This window comes from Acanthisitta chloris, unplaced genomic scaffold (assembly GCF_000695815.1).
Source record: "Acanthisitta chloris isolate BGI_N310 unplaced genomic scaffold, ASM69581v1 scaffold22358, whole genome shotgun sequence".
Lineage (NCBI taxonomy): Eukaryota > Metazoa > Chordata > Aves > Passeriformes > Acanthisittidae > Acanthisitta > Acanthisitta chloris.
The window spans coordinates 19,587-30,237 of NW_008686840.1; the positions used below are offsets into that span (position 1 = coordinate 19,587).

At 42.7% G+C, this 10,651-nt stretch overlaps 1 protein-coding gene across 1 annotated transcript; it reads right to left on the reverse strand.

Moving 5' to 3' along the window:
- Window positions 1-1,329: 1,329 nt before the first annotated feature.
- OSGIN1 (oxidative stress induced growth inhibitor 1) lies at window positions 1,330-10,541 on the reverse strand. The gene is made up of 6 exons (XM_009080359.1): window positions 10,451-10,541; window positions 6,721-6,826; window positions 4,080-4,216; window positions 3,567-3,758; window positions 3,143-3,234; window positions 1,330-2,465 (listed from the first exon to the last, which is right to left on the reverse strand). The coding sequence occupies exons 2-6, from the start codon at window positions 6,803-6,805 to the stop codon at window positions 1,472-1,474; spliced, it is 1,500 nt and encodes a 499-aa protein (XP_009078607.1). The 5' UTR covers window positions 6,806-6,826; window positions 10,451-10,541; the 3' UTR covers window positions 1,330-1,471.
- Between the last annotated feature and the right edge of the window lie 110 nt (window positions 10,542-10,651).

Sequence of the window (10,651 nt, forward strand, 5' to 3'; positions counted from 1 at the left end):
CACTCTGATACTCACCAGAAAGGTGGCAAACAGTTGATTGGATCCTCTCTGGGTCAGAGATTCAGAATAAAAACAAACACAGGCTAAGTCTGAAATCACTTTATTGAAAAGTTTCATACAAGAATAGTCAGTGGGAAAAATATTCAAGTGTGATATAGCAACACCACAGACAAGCTCCTTACACATCTCAACTTGAGGACAATTTACTTACAAACAGCCACTGTCTCCAGACACTCAGTTTCCCAGAGACTTGAGCAGCATCAGATCACATCAGGGAGTTTCAGTGCAGCACAGGGAGAGAGTCTGTCTTTACAGCAAATAAGATTAGCTATGACTGCATTTTTTCCTGTGAAAGGTATGAAAGACCCTGTAGGTCTGTTGAGAATGCTGTTTGCAATGTAAGGCATCATTCCCACCTGCCCCAGCTCATTCAGAACACTGACTGAAAGCTTGTAACAAAATAGTCTGCCAATAAAAATCTTCTAGAAAAACAGTATAAAAAAGTTGCTAGATATAGCATAAATCTATCAAAAAGTGACTGTGCCAATTTCCCCCATACAAATAAAATTCCTTTTTTAAAAAAAATCATAATACATTAGAAATTCACCCAGTATATAACATATTGCACCTTTCTGAAATTCTTTGTGCAGCAGAAGCCCCATACAGTATCTGGGCAGTTGCAAGACAGACCAATAGCTCCCTTGTTCTGCTTGTCTCTACAGCAGCTGCCAAGAATTTGGCTACTGCAGTTATAGGATTTAGAAAGTAGAAAGCTGAAAGATGACAAATGAAGTGTTTGTACATCAGTACCATTCCTTCTCAGGAAGAAAAACCCATCACAGGAATCTCTTGATTAAAAAAAAATAATTATTACTTGTTGCTGGTGTCAGTGAGACAATAGTTTTGACGGTTTGTATGTTGGTTTTGATTTGCAGAGTAGGACTTTGTGCACCAGAGAGGTACCTGCAGCACCTGTCAGTGATTTCTGGCCTACTAAGAACATACAGCCAAACCATATGAGCAAATAAAACCAGGTCAGCTTACTTGTTTCATGAAACAAAGACACCAACAGGCAAGAGTTGTGAGCCCCCTGTCTGAAAATAAGCTGTCTGCAATTAACATTGATTGTTCCACAATTCAATTTTCAGTCACCTGGAGTTTTAGACAGAAGAGCAATCATTATCTTGCCCCCTGCTTTTCCAGGCACAAGATTCAGTCCCAGTAACCATGCACAGCTATGCAGAAAAGGAGCCAAATTCACAGGGATTGAAGATACTGTTGTGTGTTAAACCCACTCTATTTGGTGACTTACCCTTCTCTAGTCAACATGAATTTAGTAACTCTTTGTATAACCTTAGAGAATACCAGGAATGGGCTTAGATTTGAGGATGTACAAATCGGATGACTTGCTTCTCTATGGAAAGAGCACTAACCCATTCAGATACAGGTAGTACAGGAATGGGTTTTTTTGTTAGGGGGGATTTTTGTTTGCTTTCTTTAACAGAGAGCTGGCAACAGCCAGAGCCCCTCCCTGCACAAAGCGTACAAAGTTATCTCCTGCTAGAGGTCCCAGAGCATAGAGCCCTTTCTCCTGAGTGCATTCGTAGGTGAATGGGTCAACATCTATGGGATTCCTCTTTGGATTAACTGGTTGGTCACTGTCCATTGCCAAGTCAATGCCATTATTTGGCAGAAAAGAGAGATTGGGGTTTGAGCCAGTTAGAACAAGAGCCATGGAAATTTTATAAGCTTTCTGACATCCATTCTTGTCTTGAAAGATACATTTCTTGTCCTTGCCAAAGGATAGCACGTGATGTTCAGGAAGGCTAACATAACGCTCATATGGCCCAGCACAAGCAGCTGTCTGTTCTTTCATCATCTGATGGACTTTGTGGTATTCAGGGTACATCATTTTGGGGAGCTGGTTAAAAATCAGACCTGGATCACTGACTCGTCTCCGAAAAACATGCATTACTGGAATATTGCAATGGTGAGCAAAGAGAATTGCATCAGCAGCTGTCAGACCAGCACCTACAATCAAAACTGGATCTGACATGATGCCAATGCTGTTGTTCTTCACTGCTTCTTCTAGGGCAGACAGCTGGTGATGGACATAGGAAAGGTTCTCTCCCTTGATCCCAAGCCAGGTAGGATTATCATATGTTCCCGTAGCTAAGACCACATTCTCTGCATGGATGGAGAAGAGCTCTTTATCACCTTCCACAGTTTTGAAAAATCCATCCACCTGGAAGACCTCTGTACTTTGTTCATTGGAGTTCCAGAGTGAGTCATTATTCTCCTGCAGATCTTCCTGTGCATGGTTAGAGATATTCTCTGCACTCACTTTCCTCACAGAGGTCACAACAGTGCCACATCTGAAATTCTTCTGCAGGCCTTTCTTCATCACATATTGTTGGTAATATTGAGCAATGTCTTCTGCTGTGGCTCTATTGTTTCTGAGGCCTCTGTAATATAGTACAAACAAAGGTCAAGCAGCAGTTAAGTAAGAGACTGGAATTTGCTCCCTCTTCTACTGAATATATCCTAGAGCCATCTATCCTGGCACTACCAGAGAAGACTGATCTAGTTTCCCTGACTTCAGCAAAGTTATTCCTGCTATGTAGAGCTAAGACTCAGGCCCAGAAGCTGTTGGACAGAGGCAGCTTTCTCTAGCATTAATCCCATCCTCAATAACATGGTTGTTAATTTTTATGCCCTCCCCTCATATCTTGCTTCCATTACATTTTTAACTCCTAGATTTCTTAAGATTAATTGTTACACGTGTCAAGAGTAGAAGCAGCTCAGAGACTGCACAGTAGCTGAACTGATAATACTTTTCATTAGGGACAATAGCAGTAGACACAGAAGCCAGGTGATCATGCTTTTTTATCCAAGCTTGACTCAAAACTCATGGTCACTGATCCATCTCCCCAGTGGGTGTTGAGAAGGACACATTCCAAGCAGCACTGCAACTTTATTTGAATCACTGAATGTAGAATGGACTTTTATTGGGGTGTGGGAGGGTGTCCTTTCTCTCACCAAAACCATCCATAACAGATGGGTCGCTATATTCAAGAAGCCTACTCTAGGTTCTCTAATAACCTCCAGATGTTTGCAAATGAGCACTTCATACATATCTTACCTTCTCTTTTGCTTTAGCCAATCTTTGAATGGAAGATCTGGGAGTCCCATCCATTCCCCTCTACTCAGTGTCACCATAGAACCCTCGATAGACTGGAACAAGAAACAGACAAAAATTACTTCAATATTTTTAATGTAAAAAGTGAAAGGCAATTTTGTCATGTTTCAGTATGGCACAGATCAAGAAATCAGTCATTTCCTCTGATCTGCTGTCATGGATGAAACCACTCATGTTCTCCAAAATGAACAAGAGACTGAACATAAAGGCCTCTTATGCTTCTTTTCCTTTTAAACTTTCACTTGTCTATACACATCATGTCAAACATGGCTGACTGGCATCTTAGATAAGCTTTTCCCTCTCCAGTCAACACATTTGGCTATTTCACAACACGCAGACCCAAGAAGTTCAGCCCCAATTCACTTACATGCCAGGCACCTCCAGGAGCATTTCTGCCAAGAACCAGGTGGGGGATGGCTCTGTTGGGCTCATGCCACCAAGTGAGGACAGATTCTGCTGTTCCACCAAAGTCTGTGTCTGGATGCTGAAGAGTGTCCAACAGAAGAGCCACAGGGCTATGGGATCGTCCCTCCAAGCCTTCAGACAGGTACTCCAAATCCTAAGGAGAAGAGGATCAGATGCTCAAAGTGCACGTACTGCCAGGCAGCAGACGACTTGTTACTCTGGTATCTCTTCTCAGTGGTTTTGGTGTTCTGGGAAGCTCATTTACATGCACACAGACCCTGTTCTTGCCTGACAATTACCTCAAGAATCTTAGCAGCAATGCTGGCATTTCATACAAGAGAGACCTGGATTACAAAGCAAAATTTGCTTAAGGCTCTTTCTGTCTGTGTACTTTGAAAATCCAAACAAGGTTAGCACTTATAATATACCCCAGAATGCTTTGCTGTAAGGTTAGACTATTTCTCTTTCCACGAACCTGGTCCAAAATGGAGACTTCAGGTGTCTCTTCCAGTTTCTTCTGAAGAATAGGATGAGGATGAAGCGAGTCTCTTTTGAAGTAAGGGGTGTAACCTGACAGCAAATATGAGAGACAGATTCCTGAAGGTCCATTCCCTGAAAAGACAACGGAGAATAATTTATACTCCTGCAGCCAGAGCAGTCCTTCGAGAAGTGTTTCTAATATCCAGACCAATTCAAAAGATATGACTCTGCTGTAGATACCAGGGATTTTCTATTTCAGGTTGACCACAGACCTATTAGATCGAGTTGGGGAAGTCATTTTACCCTCATATGTCCCTGTCTCCTCCTCAGTTGTATCTATTTGCATTGCAAGGTTCTCAGAACTTGCCAAAAAGACACCAGGTTAAATAAGCCAGAGGTTAACCTCACCCGATGCTTGAAGTCTGTAGCATGGTAATGAATGGAGTTATTTCTCTAAACTCAGAAGTTTAGGAACTGGACACACACTGACTGGGGGCCTCAGCTCTCCTGGATGCACATTTCACACCAGTGCAGAGTAGTTAATTGCGCACAGGAGACAAAGTCCCGAAAAGAGAATGGCTATTGAAGTGTAGGGGAACTAGCTCTGCTGAGTAAGATTTTCCAGCTTTTAAGGGATATCTGGCATTAGCAGCTTTGACTAATGGGTCTTGAGGACACTTTCAAATGGGAACCAGCCTTACCATGGTAATGCACACAGTGTGTTAAGCCAAAAAGTCTCACTGCCATGCCAAACCCTCAGAATATAGCACTTTGAACAGACTGCTGGATGACTGAACTCCTCCTGCAGACCACCCAACAGCCAGTGGAAAAACTACATACATGTGATTCCAAGGACTGATGAGAGTAGCCTGTGGAAAGTTCACACATGGCTATTCTCCAGCATGTTTAGTATTTTACAGTGTCTGTATAACTAGGCATCAGCCTCTCTGGCTGCTCAGGCTTCGCTGCTCTCTCCTATGTGACTAACCACCATGAATGACATAATGCAGTGACGAGGCAGGGGAGGAGAGCTGAGCAGCACAGCAGTCTGTTGATAGAGTGCCTGTGCTGCATGCATGAGCAACTGGAGCAAAGGCTGCTTCTCAGGGACCTGGCAGGCTTGGGCTGTAAAGCCAACAGTGAGCTGAACTATGCGAAGGGCAGTGCATGTCACAGCTGGGGACAAAGTCTGCTGTGCTGAGCAAGGATCACCAGCTGCAGGTCAGTGCTTGGAATATTCCACTTGCAGGAAAGTTATCCAAAACCAACAGCAACAGAAATAAAAAAAACTAAAGTGCAGCTATAGTAAAATACAACACTTTTCAGGTTACTACTTTGCTTTAGGAAGTACAAGGAGGTACCTAAGCCAAAGTTAACTCCTGAGCACACAACACTCAGCAGCTACACACAGAGAATTTACTCTGAAACCACATCTAAGTTTGATACGGATGGTCACAAGAACAGCTGTCTCTTAGGCTCAAGCTATTTTACAATGCAACTGCTTTCCTGAGGCTGCCAGCACAGCTGGGGGAACACACAGCCTTCCTGGAGCAGGGCCTGGAGAAGAAGCTGGAACCTCTGTGCAGTGTCCAGCTGCAGTGAAACAGCTGAGCTTCTTCAGTCCAATAGCCTCAGAGTGCACAACTTCACAGTGGTGCTTCTGAGACTTTAGTGACATCTCCACACTGGATTCCTGTGTAGGTGTACTAGGAATGTATCAAAATATCCTCCCTCCCACCTAAAGACTTGTACAACTTAGCAGCACAAAGTTACTCTCAGACAAGAACCTGCCAGTAGTAGTATCCTTGTCAAACTTCTTGTTAGCAATGGTTAAGGGTGATTTATGCAGGGCACTAACTTTGGACTAGTCTCTTGGGTGCTATAAATGAGATGCCAGAAAAGGAAGGAACCCAGCTCTACAAGGCATTTACACATGCTCAGATGAACAGGGTCCAACACCTGCACTCGAGCAGAGCTCATGATCAGTCAGAGAGGAAGGCACTGACGTTATCACTTGTGCTTTGCTCCAAGAATCATCTCACATTACAAAGCTCTGTCTTACAAAGGAGATAAGACAGTTACTACATAAACTGTCTTATCAAACTGGTAGAAAACACAGGGATTTGTATTAGTCTGTTAATTCTGCACAAAATCAGTGTAGCTGACTGACATTTTAAAAGAAGTCTGTGAAAAATTTCAAGAAACTTCAAGAGCATCTGGAGCACTTTATAAACAAACATAATGGTGAAAAAAGATCACACAAACCCACATCCAATTCAAGCACTACAGATAATCACAGCAAGTTGATTAACTATATGTAGAGAAAAGCCTTCAAATCTTTCTAAATAGCCAACAGAGAAAAAACAGGCCCAGATGAACTGATGCCCAAAAGGTTGCAAATTTTACCATTCAAAAAATACATATGTGTTTTGGTTTGTCAAATACCTGGTTCCCTACTTCCCGCTACTCTTAGTGATCTTTCTCTTAGTACTATAGGAAGATTGGCTGTCTCAAGGAAAGGATGCAGAGATAGTGCTCAGGCATTTCTGGTTTGAGTAAGAACATGTGGAACCAAAGTTAGAGATAGCGAGTCCAAAGCAACAACAGCACAGTAATGCTGGCAGGAGAAAACTTACCTATGATCACGACAGGCAGTGGCTTCAGCCCACTCTTATTTGATGGTCTGGTCAATGATGGATACATCTTCCTGTCCGGAAGCATTTATGTTCTGGGGTCCACCTGCTGAAACAAATAAGTTTTGAATTATTTGCTGGGGTTTTGACAAAAAAATACACACAAACCCAAAGACTTTCTACATCCCACAAGCCCAGGTTGATCTAAAGTATTATCCTTGCACTGCAGACCATCACATTACACTTCTACACTCAGGACACACCTCCTTATCTTTTTCTCCTCCTGCCCCCAAAATCAAAGGATGATTCTCTGATTATGCACCACAAAAAAAGGAGAGAACAGTTATCTTTCTCTTCCAGACACGATTTCTGAAATTCAACATAAGCTTTTAAATTGTCTTTTAGAAGAACCTTATTCTCATTTTGGAAAGCTAAGTAAAACTCCATTGAATGGCATGACTGTTCAGTAGCTCTCCACACCCTTTTCAAGTGCAGAAAGCTCTTTGGCAACACACTGCACACTTCCATAAGGTCTGGCACATCACTGCCTTTGACACAGGTATTGCAACAAATGTCTTCCTACAAGTGTAATGCTCCACTTTAAGCCTGACATTTACATCAAAGCAACTACAGCAATGTGGTAAGACCCTGGTGATTGAATGAGCAGCCAGGAAAACACAGGTGAGTTTACAGTCTGCACAATTCCAGGCTTTAGGAGGGGTGTTGTAAGTGCATTTGCCTGCAAGGATGTCACTGTTCTCATACACACCAATATACAGCCATGGCTGGGCTAGACAGAACTATTCCAAGAGGACAGGGCTCATCCAAGTAAAGCAGCACATAATAAGGCTTACAAGATGAATTCAAAACTAGCAGCCTTGTCCAGACTTTTAGATCACAGTTTAGTAACACTTACTGGTTGCCTGTTCCCACTTAACAAAGTATTAGTCTAAGACGCTCATGCATTTTGCCTGACAGGGCACGAACCACTTAAAAGACATAATAGTTGTGCTTCTTAATTCAAGTCATTTCAAGCATCCAGCTTTGAAGAGAGTTGGATCTTACGGAAACTTATTTTCCCAGTTTAATTGAGACTCAAAGGCAGTTGCATTCACTACAGAAGATGAACACTTCAGTGTGTTGCATCCACATCGAGGCAAACATCAACCCCTTAAGGCATGTTTAACCCAGCCCTGGCAGCTGCAGGAGCACAGCCTAACTGCCCAGATATTTCCCCAGCCTTTTGGGTAGGTTCTGCCACACTGAATGAACCAAAACCTGCACCACCTTCAGCAGATTGTTGTGTAAGTTTACTCCCAAATAATTCCTTACCACAAAGCTCCAGAGTTGCAACTGGTAAAGCTCAGCACTAGTACCTGCCATGGCCAGAGGCATCAAAAGAACAGGACCAGTGAGGTATTCCCCTCAGACCAGCTAAACCACAGGATCTAGCTGAATGCTAGCAGAGGTTTCTTTTGCATGGTAATAAAGAACCCCCTCTCCATGACCGTATTACACAAGAAAAAAAGCTCTCATTAATTTTTCCTAACACAGAGTGCACATCTTCTGTTAAACTGTTGGGAACCTGGAAGAGGAAAGCTAGACCTCTAGAAGAGATCTTCTGTGTTTCTGTTCCATAGGTCTCTGCAGCAGCATGCATGGAAAAACTGCATGCACTCTGTAGACAGTGGTAACCCAGCAACATCTGTGGGATTTTTGCTGGAAGCAAGGACTACTGAACCAACCCAATGCAGCACATGGCAACAGTTCCAGGGGAGCAGCAGAGCCAGCATATAAACAACGAGCCTGCAAGCCCATTTGTAACACTTGGGCACAAAGTCATGCTGTTGTATGCCAACATTTGTCTGGGGGAGCCTGAAGGGGACAAAAAAGGCACAAGGTAGTAGGTGTCAGCCTGGCAGTCCTGTTTACTTTAGAGGAAGGTTGCCCTGGCTCCTGGCCATTGCACTATGCCACCCTTCCCCACCCTGATAAAGCACAGAGCCAACAGAAGCTCACTGATAACTCCCTTCTTGTTTCACCCTCCTCCTCCTCCATTCAGTACCTTCTGACACGTGAAAAAGGAGCATTTTTCTAGAATTAAACAGAACTTAAATGGCTAGAGGAGCACAACTCTTAGTCTAATGAAATTACTAGATCCCTGCACATACATGACTATTTTCAGCCAAGGATTTATTCAATATCTGAGTTCACAAACCCTTGATGACATTTTAGTGCTATGCACTTTGCTTCCTGAGGATTTGACACTGGACAATTGTATCCACACAAGATTAACTATCAGAGATGCTTCTATTTATCTTAGCAGCTCTCTACAAATGGGAGAAGTCTCTTCCACATCCTATAGGTGCCATCTCTATAATTCATACTTAATAATTCTTCTTTTTAAGCAGAAGGTGAAACAGATGCTGAACCTTTTTACAGCTATTACCATCCTGCAGACTAAATGTTTGACTTCTGGGGGTAAAACTGAGCTCAGAGCATCTCAGGTATTTCAGTTTCAGGCCAAATGTTCACTTTTCCTGACATTAGAAGTTAAGGTGCATTCTTTCAATTTATTTTTTTCAATCATAGACTCATATCTCAACAACCTGTACAGCTAATACACTGTAGCAGAGGAAAGCCTGCACCTGCAGAGGCTATTGGAAAGCATGTAGGACATAGAAGTGCATTTGAAATCTATACAGAACTAGTTAGCACCAAGTAAAAGCCTGAGACAGCAAGAAACCCAAGATGACTCTTCTCACCCTCCTTTTATGTAGTGTAGGCTGCTGGCACTCACACTTAGTCAGCTCAGTGACACTGATTTTGGCTCCTGCTTTGGGCTTCCTACTCTAAATGGATGTCCCTTTCCCTCTCTTCATTTAGGAAAACACTGCAAGTTCCACAATTTGTCTTCTTGCTGCTTCCAAGGCACTTCAGTGTCTATGTGATGTTACATAATTGTGCTGGCTTGGAAAAGCACCCAGCTCATTCTGGGCCAAACTCTGCATACCTTCCAGACACAGCCTTATGTCTAGAGGGACTATAACTCACAAAGTTGGTCAGCATGGCTATAACCCACAAAATAGGTCAGTGTGGCCCCTAGAAGTTCCAGGCTGCAAGACTGAAACAGGTTTTAAGTGAGCAAAAGGAAAAGCAAAGATACATTTAGCAAGACAAGGATACCTGCTGATCTTCGGAGAAATAAAAAATAAGTTAGATCAGCCCTATGCAAGTAGCTCTCCCTATAACAGACATGAGACTTTTGCTCAAGACCACCAATGTGGCCTGAACAGCACATGGGGAGAGTTCAAGAGAGCAATGTAGTCAGTATACAAATAATGGGAGAGGCTGAAGAGCTACCACAAGACTCAGCTTTAAGCAGGAACAATTCTAACACATATGCAACAATAGTTTTCTTCAGCTTTATTTCTTCATCAACCCATTTGTTTCAGCAGTTTAATTAATTAGTGCTTTTCTAAAAAAAAAGCAGAGATCTCAATAGCTTTTACATTTTATACTTCCCTGCAAGTTTCAGAAGTTGGTTCCCCCCTTACATTACCACTCTTACATGTCAGGCCACTTACTCCCCAAACACAATTCAAGCATGTGGAAAAAATTCAACTTTAATGCTATGTCATAATACCTTTCTAAAAACACCCCTGTGATATTCAGAAACCAATGTTACAATACACCAGGCAGAGCTCTCTATGCTCACTTGCAGCCTTCTTACCTTTAGCAGCAGGTCTGATGAGAAGTGGGATCTTTATGAAAGCGTCTGTACAGTAAGGAGAGCCAACCAAACTACAAGCCTTGAATCCTCCCTCTGCTCTAAGACAGCTGTTTAAATATAGTAGGCAACCAGCACTACGGGAGGAGGAGTCAAAATGAATGGAGGTGGAGCAAGGAAAATACTTATGAGCATGAGTCAGCA

Excerpts from the sequence above, each read along its gene's own strand:
- OSGIN1 (XM_009080359.1), bottom strand. The coding sequence starts at position 6,805 with ATGCTTCCGGACAGGAAGATGTATCCATCATTGACCAGACCATCAAAT. Across the intron at positions 3,759-4,079 it reads AAGTCTCCATTTTGGACCAG|GATTTGGAGTACCTGTCTGA; the intron begins GTTCGTGGAAAG and ends TCTTCTCCTTAG. Across the intron at positions 3,235-3,566 it reads CTCCTGGAGGTGCCTGGCAT|TCTATCGAGGGTTCTATGGT; the intron begins GTAAGTGAATTG and ends TTCTTGTTCCAG.